This window comes from Halichoerus grypus, chromosome 8 (genome assembly GCF_964656455.1).
Source record: "Halichoerus grypus chromosome 8, mHalGry1.hap1.1, whole genome shotgun sequence".
NCBI classification, from domain to species: domain Eukaryota; kingdom Metazoa; phylum Chordata; class Mammalia; order Carnivora; family Phocidae; genus Halichoerus; species Halichoerus grypus.
In genome coordinates this window covers 68,399,002-68,415,636 of record NC_135719.1, presented here as the reverse complement: position 1 = coordinate 68,415,636, position 16,635 = coordinate 68,399,002, and the positions used below count along the sequence as shown (strand labels likewise).

Sequence of the window (16,635 nt, the reverse complement as noted above, 5' to 3'; positions counted from 1 at the left end):
CTTGAGATTGGTGTCAGAAGCAGAGGACAGTCTTGTGGGACTGACCCCTTAACTTGTGGAATCTGATGATATTCTGGATAGGTAGTGTCAGAATTGAGTTGACTTGTAGGACACCCAGCTGCTGTTCGAGAATTGCTTGGTGTTGTGGGGGAAACCGCCCCCCAAACACATTGGAATTGGAGTCAGAATCAGAACTATACATAGATCTTTATCCCCATCATCCGCTGGATTGTGCCCTCTGAATTGAATATAGAATATGAGTTTGTGCTACATGAACTATTAAAATGGAATCAAGTTTGACAAGGCTGTATTTTGTGCAGATTCATGGTTGTCAAATCCTGGAAACGGTATACAAACACAGCTGTGGAGGTTTGCCTCCTGTTCGCAGTGCACTAGAAAAGTAAGTCCTGGCTTAATTGGGAATTGCGGGCAGGGGTGGGTGATCAAGTGACTTGACTTTGCACTTGTTTTATTTTCAGCTCATCTCAGATTTCCCTCTGGGAAAAGTTATGACCAGGATAGAAAAGATCCATAAAAACCCGCATGTATGATAGCTCAGAAACTGCAAAAAGAGTGTTATGAAGTGTTGAGTATCAAAGCTAGGATCTAGTCGCCTAGATAACCTTGAAGCAATGCTTTTTAATTTGGGGATCTCATTATCCTTGGAGAATTTCCATTACATGTGCCGGATAAAGTAGCTACATCTAATCATGTGTATTTTGAGTAGCTGGTATTTCATATCAAGGGCCTTAAAAATGTTTATACTCTATAATCCCATAATGCCACTCTTAGGAATTTTATCCCAACAGTTATTCGAAAGAAGAAAATAACCATATGCAGAAACACTCATTGCAGTGTTTTCTGTTATATCAGGAAATTAGAAAATTACCAGCAGCGGAAGAAAGCTAAGTACAGGTGTATTCACTTGATAGTCTATAAATGTAAAATTAAAATTAAATATATTATAAATATAAATACTGTTAGAATCCACAAAAGGAAACTTCCCAGAACATGCTTAAGGAACTTAATTCTCTATTACTGGGCTTTTTTTTTTTTTCCTAATAAAAGAACTGCATTTTGATTGTAGAAAATACAGACCTGCAAAGAGAAGAAATAGAAATATTTTCTAATCTTTGAGATACACAATTTAACTTTTGCTGTATATTTCTTTCTATATAAATATACACAATTTTGTGCATGGAATATAAAATCTTACACAGATCATACGATAAGTGCATGTTTGTTATATATTTGCGGGGACCAAACTTTGTAGACCGAATACTCAAATGTGCAAAATGTAAATGGCCCCCCATTTGATTTTTTTTAACATTTGACCACATTTTTCTTTTTCCCCTCTATATGGACTATGAAATACATACATGTAAATATATATAAATATACACACACGCATACTACTTTTTTTTTGCTGAATCATTTGAAAAGCTTAACTACCAAAGACTTCAGTTTTGTATCTCTTTAGAAAAAAGGCTTATGGGGCGCCTGGGTGGCTCAGTCGTTAAGCGTCTGCCTTCCACTCAGGTCATGATCCCAGGGTCCTGGGATCAAGCCCCGCATCGGGCTCCCTGCTGGGCGGGAAGCCTGCTTCTCCCTCTCCCACTCCCCCTGCTTGTGTTCCCTCTCTTGCTGTGTCTCTCTCTGTCAAATAAATAAATAAAATCTTTATAAAACAAAAAACATAATTCCCATTTTAAAAAAAAGAAAAAAGGCTTATATAACCTCAGTTCTCTTATATAACTTCAATACCATATTACACCCAAAAAAGTTAACATTAATTCAATAGTATATTATCCAAAATAAATCTGAATTTCTCCAGTTGTCCCCCAGAAGTCCTTTTCCATTGTTCTTTTTTGAACTCCCGGATGCAGTCCGAGTTCTCATGTGGCATTTAGCAGTCACCTCTTTTGAGTCCCCTTAATTTGGAACAGTGCCCTTCCTTGCCTTTTTAATCTTTGATGACAACTGACATTTTAAGAGTCTTGACCAGTTGTCTTGTAAACTGTTACACGACCTGGATTTTTTTTATTATTTCCTGATGATTAGATTTACGTTAAACATTTTTGGCAAGAACACTACATACCATAGGCCATATTATTTCTTGTTGCATCACATTGGAAGGCACAGAAAGTAAGTGTGTTCCATTATTGGTGGTGTAATAGCTTGATCACTTGGCGTAGGTGTTTTCTGTCAGATAGCTCCATTTTAAAGGCACATTTTCCTCTTTGTAATTAATGTCGTCTGGGAAGTGATCCTTTGAGACCATGAGAGTATCGCATTCTCCAACGACCTTTCTGCATTTTGTTGGATTATACTTCTTCAGGTATACTTGTCTCTCTCAGAGTGAATCTACTCTCCCTATGTGATTCCAACAAAAATAAAACAAATTTAATACTGTGTTAGCCAGAAAGACTCCTAGAAGTGCATTTAATTTTAACAAGAACCCTGTTTTGAAACTCTACACAAAAGGAGGAAAGAAAATGTGCCTCTTCTAAAAAACTAGCAGAATGTTTACTGAGCATTTAGACTTTAGTATGTAGCCTATAAGTTTGGAAATTTAATCACTTAGTTCATTCACAAACATTTAAATTAAAATAGCACAATTATTTTTAGCCTAATTGGTCATTTCCCTTCTGAGTCATCAGACTCTCAGGCTTCTGTTTATCCTGTCACAGTTTAGAGCACGGCCTCTGTGCCCATATGGGGCTTAATGTTCGTTAAGTGGACTTCTAAGGCTCCTACTTTTCTCTCCACTCAGGATCCTAGCTGTGTGTCATGGGGTCATGTATAAGCAGCTCTCAGCCTGGATGCTACATGGACTCCTCCTGGACCAGCACGAAGAGTTCTTTATCAAACAGGGTCCCTCTTCCGGTAATGTCAGTGCCCAGCCAGAAGAGGATGAGGAGGATCTGGGCATCGGGGGACTGACAGGAAAACAGTTGAGAGAACTCCAGGACTTGGTGAGAGCATAGCAGAAAGCCTAGCATACTCCTGCCAGGAGTCAAGAAAGTCTATAGCTAGTTGACCTTTCAGTGATTTCCACCCCAGTTCCCAGCTCGTCATAGTTGAAGCATCTTTCACAAATTCTGCAGATATAAACACCTGAACTTGGTTTTATCTTAGCTGCATTCTTAACACCTAACTTAATGTGAGACTACGAAATAGAAAATATATTTGTGAGAGTCCTTTGTTTCCCCTTTTCCCAGTATATGCATTTATGAGATTAGTAAGTCTTGTCTCTTAAGGTAGCCATGTAGCTATCCTATAACTTTTAAATGTAGCTTGGAGTTTCGATTAGAGTCCCCAGAGCCCTGTATTGTCTTTATTCATCCATTGATCCATTTATTCATTCATTTGTCCTGCTACAACATTTTCTTGAATGCCTGTTACATATATGCCAGGCACTGTTCTAGGAGAGTTACTGGGTGCTTAACTGAAGTAGATGAATAAAATGTAGCAGACCCTGTCCTTAAAGAACTTATTGTTTAATGGAAAATGTAGAAAAGTCAACAGTGACATTAGTAAGTATGGGTGTTCTCAGAACTTGGTTTTAGAGTAGCTAGAGAAGCTTTTCAGTGGAATGTACGTCTAAATTGCAGAGTTTAGGAGGAGAGATCAAGAAATGTTCCAGGCAGGGGGAAGGATGTGTACAAAGTACAAAAACCATGAAAGACATGGCTTACTTGAGGAACCAGTAGTAATTCAGTTGAAATGGTCAAGTAAAGGCTGAAATACAAAGTGCAAGGACAGTGGAGGGGATTGGGAAGTCGCAGCCAATGGAATTATTGAGGTAAGATCATGAAAGCCCTTGTAAACAATGGGAAGGAACTTGGACTTGAACCTCAAAAGAGCTGAGAGCCAGTGAAGAATTTTAGGCAAGAGGTTCACACAATCAGACTTTACGATAGATGACTCTGGATAATGTGTGGGTAAATTGTTTTTAAAAAAAACTAAAACTAGCAGCAGGTAGGTCAGTTAAGAGAATGTTGGGGACACTTAGGTGAAAAATAATGGTGGCCTAAACCAAGGGTGGTGACAGTAAATATGCAGAAGAATAGAGTGGCTTGAGAGAGATTTAGGACGTGGACTAGGTAGGCCTTAGTGATTAGATAGGAGTCCAGAGGGAAGAATCAAGAATGTAACCCAAGTTTCTGCCTTCAGCGGCTAGGTGGGTAGAAATGATATGGAATGTGTTTGGCAGGTATTGGGAGAAAGAAGATGGATCTAATTTTGGACATGTTGAGGGGTTAAACGTCTGATTCTTGATATCAGCTGAGGTCTTGATCTCAGGGTCATAAGTTCAAACCCTGCATTGGGCTCCACACTGGGTGTGGAGTCTACTTAAAAAAAAAAAAAATTAATTTTGGACATGTTGAGTTTGAGGTACTTGCAAGAAATGTCCAGTGGGTTGAGCTTATAGCTCACAAGAACAGTCCAGCTTGAAGATAAAGTTTAAGGAGTCATCAGCATATAGCAGTTTTTAACCTGGGGCCCATGGGTGGCTTCAGGAGGTTCTGTGAAATGTATGTTTGTATATTTGTCTGGAAGGTCCATAGCTTTTATATAATGGCAGAGAGTCCTGTGATATAAAAAGATTTAGAACACCTGTTACAATATTCAGTGATGGAAGAAGATATGATTGTTTAAGAAGAGTGAGGAGAGGGAAAAGAAAAGAGGGTCTGGGTATTGCCCTGAGGACCGCCTGCATTAGAGCACAAAACAGAAAGCGTGAACAGCAGAGCTCAAAGTTAGGATTGTGGAGCCCAGAGTTCCTGGTTGGAGCTGGAGGTTAAGAGTTAAATCCAAAGCAAGTTGGAGAAATGTGAGGGCCTGAGTGATTGGGTGGTGGGCATCTGGGGCTTCATGGGCCAGATCAGTGGTTCTCAAACTTCCACGTGTGTCAGAATCAGCTGGAGAGCTTGTTAAGACACGGATGGATGTCTGGGCCTCATCTCCCAGGTTGTCCTAGATCTGGGGAGGGGCTTGAAAATTTGCATTTCTAACAAGCTTCCAAGTGAGGCTGATGCTGCTGGTCCATGAGCCACACTGAGAACCACTTGGCTAAATGACTCGGGCTATGTACTAGTAAAGAGCTGGGCAGAGCCAGCATATATGATGAGATAATAAAGTCACAGACCTGTAGACCTGGAAAAAATAAAGACTAATTCTTCCATGCTACAGGTAAGGAAACCGGGTTCCCGATCTGCACAAATTCTTATGTAGTAAAGGCAGAGTGAGGACTAAAATCCTAATGTTAAAAAAAAAAACCTCAGTTGGTCTGAGGGTTGTGGGTTATTGTTAAGCTGTTAAAAAAAAAAAAAAACCTCACAACACTGTTATTTCCACCATGCTGTCCCGCTGTCTGAAAATGGAAATATGTTCATCTCTCTGACACTGGTAATTTAGGCATTGTGCAACTTCAGGTTTAAAGTCCCTGCTTCAGGGCGCCTGGGTGGCTCAGTTGGTTAAGCATCCAACTCCTGATTTCGGCTGAGGTTGTGATCTCAGGGTGGTGAGATCAAGCACCATGTACAGCTCTGCGCTCAGCATGGAGTCTGCTTAAGATGCTCTCTGTCGACCTCTGCTTCTCCCCCACTTGCACGCGCTCTCTCTCTATAATAAATAAATTTTTAAAAAAGTAAAGTCCCTACCTCTAGAAAATATAAATCATGGGTTGGGAGAATTAGTGATGTTTTTTGCTTTCTGCTTCTTCCTTCATACATCATGTCTGATGTGGATTATTTCCTTGAGTAGCGCCTGATAGAGGAAGAGAACATGCTGGCACCGTCTCTAAAGCAGTTTTCCTTACGAGTGGAGATTTTGCCATCCTACATTCCAGTGAGGGTTGCTGAAAAAATTCTGTTTGTCGGAGAATCTGTCCAGATGTTTGAGAATCAAAATGTAAACCTGACTAGGAAAGGTGAGAACCTCCTTGCCCAGTGTGCCCTGTCTTCAAAGGCCCTTTTTAATACCGCGTGGCCCCAGTGTACGCCTGGTCCGAGGGAGTGGCTAATAAGATTGATGCACCGAGATTGCAGCACAACCATGACACGCTTATGTGAGAAGCAGGGGAAGGAGCTGCACCACGGGGACTAGAAATCCTTGCCTGTCCTGCTCTGCTCTTCCTTCAATGGTGCCTGCCTGTTTTGCAGGATCCATTTTGAAGAACCAGGAGGACACTTTTGCTGCAGAACTACATCGGCTCAAACAGCAGCCGCTCTTCAGCCTCGTGGATTTCGAGCAGGTGGTGGATCGTATTCGCAGTACTGTGGCCGAGGTTTGTATGTCACAGTCAGCTTTCTTAGCAAGAAAACAGACTAGTTCCCCAGAAATTGAGTACTTGACTTCCGTTGCTTCTTTATGTGGTTAGAACTTAGCTTGGAGGGAATTGTGAGAGTCAAAGGGCAAGAAGTTTTTCATAATAGAGGCGGAACTGCTTTAGTCTTCACACCTGACAGGAGTTTGCTAGCTAGCTACTTACTTGAATAAAGGGAGGTCTCACTTTCAAATTCAGTCATCATTTTGAATCTATCAATGTAGTTGGCAATAATTGCAAGGAATCAACAGATTTTGACTATAAATTTAGCGCCTTATATTTTAGATGGCTTTATTCCTTTTTCATTTATGGGTATAATAACCCTATGAGGAACACAGAACAAGTATTATTTTTCCATTTTTACAAATGAATAAAATAGAAAGCTAACTTGGCTGCTGTTGCACAGTAAGTAACAAAGGTGACGTCAGAAGCAGGTCTTATAACTCCTAGTTCAGTGTTCTTTTTTTTTAAGAGATTTATTTACTTAGAGCGAGCACGAGCAGGGGGACAGAGGGAGAGGAAGACAAGCACACTCCCCACTGAGCAGGGAGCCTGATGCAGGGCTCAGTCCTAGGACCTTTGAGATCATGACCTGAGCCAAAATCAAGAGTCAGAGGCTTAACTGACCCAGGCGCCCCCTAGTTCAGTGTTCTTAAGTGAATTGTGCTTCATCCACCAACTTAGATTGTGACCAGTGATTTTTCAGATGTGTATCTGTGCTGTGGCTTAAAATAAAATTTGGCTCACAGGTTTCTGATAATGTGAAATGAGATTTTTAGTTTAGTCAGTTGTTTTGTTTACTATATTAGTGGTTTTCAACTTTGGCTGTGCATAGCATTGCTTCGGAAAATCTTAAAACATGCACTTGTAGGGGTGCCTGGGCGGCTCAGTCATTAAGCGTCTGCCTTCGGCTCAGGTCATGATCCCAGGGTCCTGGGATTGAGTCCCACTTCGGGCTCCCTGCTCAGCGGGAAGCCTGCTTCTCCCTCTCCCACTCCCCCTGCTTGTGTTCCTTCTCTCGCTTCGTCTCTCTCTGTCAAATAAATAAATCTTTAAAAACAAAAAAAAAAAACCATGCACTTGTATAAGTCCTCACCTCCAGAGCTGCTGACTGGTAGATCTACATCGGGAGGGAGGGAGTAGGTACTTGTATTTACACCATCCAACTAGACAACCAGCAAACAAACCACTGCAAGTCATTTTGAAGCATACCCAGGGCACTGCAGGATCTAGAACTGCTAGGAAGCTTAGCATCAGATACCCTCACAATGGAAGCATAGTAATCTGTTGTGAATATGATTTCCTTTTCCAGTCACTGTCTCAAAAATTGTAGGCATGGCAGATAGCTGTAATGGAGACAGAATATTAGAACATAAGGTGACATTCATTTGATTTTTTATGGGCAAGTAAATATTTAAACTCTCTAGAATACATGCTTTTGTCCTGTCATAATTTCAAGATCCTGCCCCTCCGCCTATAGCCAAGGCAGCCCTTGTCTAGGGGGCTGGTGTCTTGAGGTCCTTTCATCTTATTTTATTAAATCTGTTTCTGTTCTTTTATTATTCTTGTGATAACTCGAGTTAATTCATGGAGAAAAGTAAAAATCTTATTGAAGTTATACAAGATTTCAAATTTTTTTTGCTTGTGAAATTCTGAAATGTGGATATTGGTAGAAATTACATTTCCAGTTTGTAAAAATGATAGATGAAGAATGGAAGTTCAGACTCACTGAAGTTTTTTACAATTGTAGCTAATAGGCCTTTTTTAAAGGTATTCTCTTAAAATAACAATTTCTAGTAATGAAAATAGAATTTACTTTTCAGAAGGAAAAAGGGGGGAGTGTCTTGGAAATATATCATACTCCTCCCCTTTTGGTTTTCTCTTTCTCTGTTTTTTTAAGTATACATACTATATGAATTTATATAAAGTTCAAAAACAGTTAATATAAAGTTTAATATAAAAGTTCAAATGCAGGGGCACCTGGGTGGGGCTCAGTCAGTTAAGCATCTACCTCTTGATTTCAGCTCAGGTCGTGATCTCAGTGTCGTGAGATTGAGCCCTACATTGGGCTCTGAGCTGGGCATGGAGCCTGCTTAAGATTCTTTCTCTCCCTCTCCCTTAGCCCCTTCCCCACCTGACTGTCTCTCTCTCCAAAAAAAAAAAAAAAGTTCAAATGCAGAACTAATCTGGTGTTAGATGTCAGGATAGTATTTGACCTTGGTCAATGGGAAGGACAGGAAGAGGGCTTTCAAGGTGCTGGTTATACAAGTGTATTCAATTTGTGAAAATTCTCCAAGCTGTAAACTTATTATTTGTGTACTTTTCTGTATATTTTTTAGTACTTAAAAGATTTTGAAAATTAATTCCTAAATATTTGTTATTTTGATTTTTTTGTTGTTGGTTACTGTTTTTATGTAGAGAAATGGCAGTATTAATTTTTGTGGGTTAATTTTTTTTTTTTTTAAGATTTTATTTATTTGACAGAGAGAGACAGAGAGGGAACACAGCAGGGGGAGTGAGAAAGGAAGGAGCAGACTTCCTGCTGAGCAGGGAGCCTGATGAGGGGCTCAATCCCAGGACCCTGGGATCATGACCTGAGCCGAAGGCAGACGCTTAACCATCTGAGCCACCCAGGCGCCCCCTTTTTTTTTTAGTTCTAATAGTTTGTTGATTCTGTTGATTTTTCTAAGTAATGATCATATCATTTGGAAATAATGAGTTTTACAACTTCCAATTTTAGACTTCTTTTTTTTTTCTTACAGTCTTGGATCTCTAATACTACATTAAACAGCTGGAGTGATAGTTGATATAAACCGTATTAACCACTGGAGGCAATAGTGGGCATTTTTGCTTTGTTGGCTCTTAAAGATCATGCATTGACAGTTTCTCTATTACTGTGTTTGCTGTAGGCTTTTGGCAACATAAGTTTATCAGGTTAAAAAAGTTATCTTCTTTCTAGTTTGCTATGTGTTTTTATCATAAATAGATGTTGAATTTTATCAACTGCTTTTTCTATATCGATGATGGTGCAGTTTCTTGCTCTGGGTTCTTTCTCTCCTTCAATCTACTCATAGGGTAAATTCCCGGTTAGATTTTCAGATGTTGAATCTTCCTGAGATAAACTGTACTTGAAAACATGAGATTGTATTTTTTAATACACTGTTGGATTTGGTCAGCCAGTATAATACTTGGAATTTTTGCATCTACATTTACTAGTGAAATTAGATGATTCTGGTTTTATTCCCATGTGGTTGCAGAATAAAGACTGTATAAGCCTCATAAAATGAGCTAGGCATCTATCACTTTTGTTTTTTCTAGAATAATTAATATAAGATAGGAGTTGTTACTGGAAGTCTTATTGAATTTACCTGAAAAATTATCTAAGCTAGGTTGTTTAAGAAGGGGAAATCTTGGGAGAGCCTGGGTGGCTCAGTGGATTAAGCATCTGACTCTTGATTTTGTTTCAGGTCATGATCTCCGGGTCTGGGGATAGAGCCCCACGTGGGGCTCCACGCTCATCAGGGAGTCTGCTTGAGGATTTCTATTCCCTCTCCCTCTGCCCCTCCGCCCACATGTGTCCTCTCTCTCTCTCTCTCAAATAAATAAATAAATCTTTTAAAAAAGGAGGGGGGGAGGAAAATCTTTACCAATTCAGTGTGTTTAAACCTACGTTAGTCTGTTCAAGACCTTTATTTCTTGTACTAATTTTGGTATTTTCTACTTTTCTAGGAAGGCCCATTTCATCTAGATTTAATTTTTTAGAAAATCTGTAGCTATTTGTTTTACTTTGTATTTTATTTTAATCTTTTACTGTTGAATCTTATTAATCTTTTCGAAGAACCGGCTTGTGTTTTTATTACCCTATTTTTTCTTTATCTCATTGATATCTGCCTTTATTATTTTTCTTCCTTCTTGTTTCTTTGAGTTTTCTGTTACTCTTTGCCAGTTTCCTGGGTTGAAAACTTGACTTTTCTATTTGTAACCTTTGCTTCCTAGGAAATATATATAAAACTTTCCATATTGCTTTGACCTTGCCCTACAAGTTTTTGGCATGGAGTATATATATTATCATCCTGTTCTTAAATAATTTTTTATTTTCTTTCTGATTTTCTTTTTAACCCCAGGGATTTATTTTTAATTTCGATTGCAGTATAGTTGGAAAACACAGTCTGTAGATAGGTCCTTTGGAGTTGATTGAGGCTTCCATTATGGATTAAGGTAGGGCCTGTTTCTTTCTTGTTTTTTAGTTCTGCCTGTGCTCAGAGAGTATATATTCTGTGAGTCTAGAGTTCTATGCATGTTCTAATATCTCATTTCCAAGCTGTATGTTAGGCATGTGCATATTTGTAATGAATATATATTTATTGTTTTTCCTTTTATGTATATATAATGTCCTCTTTATCACTTATGATATATATTTATTTCTATATAATATATATATATAATTTTTTTTTTTTTTTTACTTAAAATCTATTTTCTTAGTTAAGGTCATTACCCACCTCTCTTCCAGGTCATTATTTACCTCATATCTTCTTCCATCCTTTATTTTCAACGCTTTTTACCTCCGTGCCCCCAAGCAACCACTGATCTGCTTTCTGTCACTAGAGATTAGTTTGCATTTTCTAGAATTTATATAAATGGACTCAAACAGTATGTACTCTTTTGGGGGAGGAGATGGGTCAGGCTGCTTTTCCTCATGATTATTTTGAGGTTAATCCATGTTGCATGTATCAATAGTTTATTCCTTTTTTTAAGCTTGCACAAAATGTTCCTATAACCATCATTAATATCATTATTTTAAACATTTCTCTAAATGCATTGCTGAATGGCAAACATATCCCTGTACTTGAGCACTCATTTCATAGCAATTAGGTACCACTTTTATAAATACCATTATTACAAGTGTTTATAAACACTTCTCTAAATGCATCATAGAAGAGCTAGCACACCCATTCCCTGAAATAACTCTTCTCAAAGTATCCTGAACATACAATTTTTTTTAAACTTTGTTTTATTGAGGATCTTTATTACGTGTTTTCATTTTTTATTTTTCACCGTTAATACATGTGCTTTTATTTTTTTAATCAAAATGTATTTGATATATAACATTGTATAAATTTAAGGTATTACATACGGCATGTTGATTTGACACATTTATGTATTCTAATAAGATTTTCATTGTAGGGATAGTTAGCACCTCTTATAGCACATAACTATCATTTCTTTTTTGTGGTGGGAATAATTAAGATCTAGTCTCTTAGCAAATTTGATTATAGTACAACTTTGTTGTCCATGTTCACTATACCATGACTTAGATCTCCAGGACTGACTGACCTACTAGTTGCAAGTTTGTACCCTTAAAAAGCATCTCCCTATCCCCCTACCCCGCAGCCCCTGGTAACCACCATTTTACTCTCTGTTTTTATGAGTTTGGCTTTTTTGGACTCCACATATAAATGCTATCATGCAGTATTTCTTTCTCTGATGTATCTCAGTATACTATGCTCAAGGTCCATCCATGTTGTCACAAGTGGCAGAATTTCCTTCTTTTTCATGACTGAAATATATTTCATTATATATCACATCTTCTTTATCTGTTCATTCATCATGGACACTTAGTTGTTTCCATATCTTGGCTATTGTGAATAATGCTGCAGTAAACGTGGGAGTGTACATATCTCTTTGATAATCCTGTTTCGTTTCCTTTGTGTATATACCCAGAAGTAGAATTCTGGATCATATGGTAGTTCAATTTTTAATTTTTCAGGAACCTCCATACTGTTTTCCATAGTGGCTGAGCCAATTTACATTCCCACCAACAGAGCACAAGGGTTACTTTGTTCCACATCCTCACCAACAACTTGTTACCTCTTCTTGATGATAACCATTCTAATAGGTGTGAAATGATAGCTCATTGTTGTCTTGATTCGCATTTCCCTGATGGTTAATGATATTGGGCATCTTTTCATGTACCTGTTGGCCATCTGTATGTCTTCTTCGGAAAAATACGTGTTTAGTTCCTCTGCCCATTTTTTAATTGGATTGTTTGTGTTTTGTTGTTGTTGTTATTGAGTTGTAGGACTTCTTTATATATTTCAGATATTCCTTATCAAATATGTGGTTTGCACATATTTTCTCCCATTCTGGAGGTTGTCTTTTAAATTTGTTATTTCTTCTGCTGTGCAGAAGCTTTTTTATTTTTTTAAGATTTTATTTATTTGATAAATAGAGGGAGCATGAGCGGGAGGGGCAGAGGCAGAGGGAGAAGCAGACTCCCCACTGAGCAGGGAGCCTGAATCAGGGCTCGATCCCAGGACCCTGGGATCATGACCTGAGCCGAAGGCAGACGCTTAACGACTGAGCCCAGGCGCCCCCAAAACCATTCTTGATAGAACTTTTCTTTGGAATGAAATTTTGTCCCTGTTTTGTTCTTTTCACAGCATCTCTGGAAGCTGATGGTGGAAGAATCAGATTTACTGGGTCAGCTGAAGGTAACAGCTTAGCTGTCTTTTAATTCTTAAAATGATGCTGGTGGGCAGTGACTTTATTCTCTAGGCTCTCCTGAAAGCATTGGTTGCCTGTACCCAGACTTCCAGAGTGGCCTCACATGTCCTCATCCAGGAGGGCAAACTCTCCCTAATATTACACGTGTACTATAGCATAAAGGTTTGGGTGTTTACTTTCTTTTGGGAGAACATACTTGTGTTGCCAATGAATAAATGACACTAAAGACATACCAGTTGTCCTGCCTTGAGGAGTTGCAAAGTATGCCCATGTGAAATGCCCAAAGCCTATATCCTTTTGTAGGCTGGGCTCACACTGATGAGATTAGAAACTTCATGTATAATGATGACAATGAGGAGCTCCTGGCCCTGCTAGATTACTGAATTATAAATTGAAATTCTTTCCGCAGATCATTAAAGACTTTTACCTTCTGGGACGTGGAGAACTGTTTCAGGCCTTCATTGACACAGCTCAACACATGTTAAAAACACCACCCACTGCAGTAACTGAACATGGTAATTGCCCTGTGGGCCTGAGAATTACCAGTTGACTGATGTTGTAGGGTGTTTCTCGATAGCTGCTGAACCATTCAGTCTGTTCCACGTAAGAGCAGCCTGGTGAGTTAGAGAGCAGTGTTTCCAAAGATGGAAGGCCCTTCAGGTGAGCTTGCACACTGAGGTCATTGGGAGTAGCCTCTTGATCCTTCCGGGAAGAGTGGGTATAAATCAGGTATTTTATCAGATTATAGTCCTACATTCCTCATGGGACATATCGCTACTTATTGCCACTTGTATTCGAATTCTTTAAGTTGTGAATGATGGAAACCTAACCTGAACTAACCTAGGTAGAAAAGGGGAATTTATTTGCTATTTTATCTGTAACTCCAGTGGGATAGGACTATAGCTGGACTTCAGAACAACTGAAACCAGGGACTTGAATATTGCTAGAATTCTCTTTCTTACTGTATCTTGTCTGTGCCTCTTCCATGCTCTCTCATGGCCTTCCAGTCCCATTTGGAAACATGGCCAGCAACAGTTTCCAGGAACCACCTCACAGTGTCTGCTAGAGGAGCCAAATCCAGTCTCTCTGGTAGCAAATTTTAAAAGATTCCAAGAAGGGGTTTTCATTAGCCCTGTCCAGATCATATATATTCCCCCGCATCAAAGATGTCAGACATTAAGATACGCCTACTTCAGTAAAGGGTTCACCCATGACTAATGGGAATGATCACCATTCCCATTCAAACTACATGAGGAGAGGGCACCTGGGTGGCTCAGTCGGTTGGGTGTCTGCCTTTTGCTTGGGTCATGATCTCAGGGTCCTGGGATTGAGCCCTGCATCCAGCTCCCTGCCCAGTGGAGTCTGCTTCTCCCTCTCCCTCTGACCCTCCTCCCCGCTTGTGCTCTCTCTCTCTGTCTCAAATAAAATCTTTAAAACAAACAAGCAAAAACCAAACTACATGAGGAGAGTCAGGAAAGGATCAGAATCAAAAAAAGAAAATGGGGGGAAACAACAGGGTTACCTTTTTTCCTACTCTATAAAACAATAGATGGCCACTGTACTCACATAAGACTTTTCTCATTGCAGATATGAGAAAACCCAATTCAAACTCATGCAAAGGGGAAGAAAAATGTATTGATTCTGATAACTGAAAAGGTCAGAGGATGAAGGCTTTAGGCAAAGTCTGATCTGGTGGCTCACATGACGCCTTCAGGACTTGGTGTCATTCCATCTTTCACCTCTGCCTTCTTTCTCAGACAGACCTGCTCCATATGGTAGCAAGACGGCCTCCAACCAAGCTCACATCCCACTAAGTCCCTGTTTATCTAAAAAAAAAAAAAAAAAAGGCTCTACTCTGAATAGAGCCTCTGGATTGGCCTGGCTTGAGTCATGTTCATGTCCCTAAACAAAACAGTGTAACAAGGTAGAGTATTATATTCCATTTGAGCATGCCTGGGTCACTTGCCTACCCCTAGCATCAGGTGTTGTCAACCCCACTGAACCACTTGGATAATACTGGGAGGGATGATTCTCCAAGGAAAATTGGGTGCTATTATCAGCAAGAGAAGGAGAACTGCATGCGAGGCAGGCTAAAGCAGCCCATCTCCACGGCGTCCTATGGTTAGCGTCAGGCAGGCTGGAGCAGAAGTGGAAAGCCAGCAGCGTCTGGGCCTGTCATGTAGCCTAACGTTCTTGTCAGCCCACGTGCTCCTTCTTGCAGATGTGAATGTGGCCTTCCAGCAGTCCGCACACAAGGTCCTGCTGGACGATGACAACCTTCTCCCTCTGTTGCACTTGACGATTGAGTATCATGGAAAGGAGCATAAAGGTTTGCCATTCTTTCTTGCATCTTTCTGCTCCTACGGGTTCATCATCTGTCCTCCCGTCAGTGCTTCCGCCCACCTCCACAGAAACCGTATCATTTTGGACCTTAGAAGTCACCTTGTCTGGGGCCCTATTTTATATGGGAGGAAAGGGAAGTCCAGAGAGGCTAAGTGGGATGCTCAGGCCATGGTTTTGTTTTTGTTTTTGTTTTTGTCCTGCTGCTAGAATGGTCTCTTTTTATTTCCAGCCACCAGACTTTAAGGCTGAAAAAAATCAGAAAGACCTCCTAAGAGAATCTCACATAGATGTTCCTTGCCTTCTTCTGCAAGTCCCCTTTTTGTCGCCAATATGCTTCTGACACTGCAGGCTCGAGTGAGCACTCACCTCATGAATGTGACTCACCTTGTCAAAGCCCTGGTTCTAGATGAACCAAGTGTCTTTTCTCTTAACAGATGCTGCTCAGGGAAGAGAAGGGCCTTCTCGGGAAACTTCTCCCCGGGAAGCCCCTGCATCTGGCTGGGCAGCCCTAGGTCTCTCCTACAAAGTGCAGTGGCCACTGCACATTCTCTTCACCCCTGCTGTTCTGGAAAAGTGAGTATTTCTGAATTTCTCATTGGTAAATATGACTTGACTTCCAAGGGTAGAAATGATCAAGGGATAGAATTGGTGGTTGCACACGGTCTGTAAATCAGAGGCTGCAAACTCAGGGGCCTTCGTGGACTGGACAGAAAACCTTAGCAAGTGAAGCTGTGGACACGAGGCCATGGGGGGTGCTGGGTGCTGGGACGAACAGGAGGGTCAAACCCTCAAATCATCAGTGTGGTGGTGGTGGTTGTGTGCGTTTGTTGTTAAAAACGGTTTTATTTTTTAAGCACTCTCTATACCCAACGTGGGGCTTGAAATTACAACCCTGAGATTGAGAGTCACAGAGGCGCCCCTGTTGTCATTTTTTAAGTTGCGAAATCAGCAGTTTACAGCCTGCCAGTCTGTGGCCTCTGGAAGGTGCAGTCTTGGGCGCCACATGGAGAAGCTGGCTGTGGGTAATTCCATCAGACTAGCAAGTTTCCTCCCTAAAACTTTTGTAATCTTTTGTTGATCTACCTGGGAAGACTTTCTAAGCTCAAGTGTTTGCTGTGGACTTGAGCCACTGCAGAGAGATCACCTTCTTACCCAGGGAGAGGCGGTGGGGATGGCTAAGCTGGAGTGGAATACAGGAGCAGGACCAACGTGGTAAGAGGCTCTTGGATCAGCTTTGTTCTTTATCCTGAGAGCCTGCCAGGTGCTGTTGCTCGGCTCCGTCAGGACCTCATGTCCCCAAGCCAAGGAAGCAGAGCTCTAGGGGAAGGGAGGCTGGAGAAGCATGCTTGGCTAGTGGTTGCCTGTGGAATCCGTCCCCACACCATTTATGAATCTCTCAAATCCTGTGCTGGCCCCTGCCGTGGTTGGAGGACGGCAGCTGTTGTGCTCCGGCCAGA

At 40.5% G+C, this 16,635-nt stretch overlaps 1 protein-coding gene across 5 annotated transcripts in view; it reads left to right on the top strand.

Moving 5' to 3' along the window:
• The window catches only part of TUBGCP4 (tubulin gamma complex component 4), a 44,911-nt gene that overhangs the window by 12,270 nt on the left and 16,006 nt on the right, over nucleotides 1-16,635 (top strand). For 4 of the 5 annotated variants that reach the window (XR_013450482.1, XR_013450481.1, XM_078079453.1 and 1 more), the window contains exons 6-13: nucleotides 321-400; nucleotides 2,774-2,975; nucleotides 5,770-5,935; nucleotides 6,168-6,292; nucleotides 12,772-12,822; nucleotides 13,245-13,350; nucleotides 15,057-15,164; nucleotides 15,613-15,751. Coding sequence is in view for 3 of the 5 variants with exons in the window: in XM_078079453.1 (XP_077935579.1) it covers nucleotides 321-400; nucleotides 2,774-2,975; nucleotides 5,770-5,935; nucleotides 6,168-6,292; nucleotides 12,772-12,822; nucleotides 13,245-13,350; nucleotides 15,057-15,164; nucleotides 15,613-15,751 (977 nt within the window). In the remaining 2 variants the exon portion in view is untranslated. The remainder of the gene's footprint in view (nucleotides 1-320; nucleotides 401-2,773; nucleotides 2,976-5,769; nucleotides 5,936-6,167; nucleotides 6,293-12,771; nucleotides 12,823-13,244; nucleotides 13,351-15,056; nucleotides 15,165-15,612; nucleotides 15,752-16,635) is intronic. The other variant, XM_078079454.1, reaches the window with a different exon arrangement.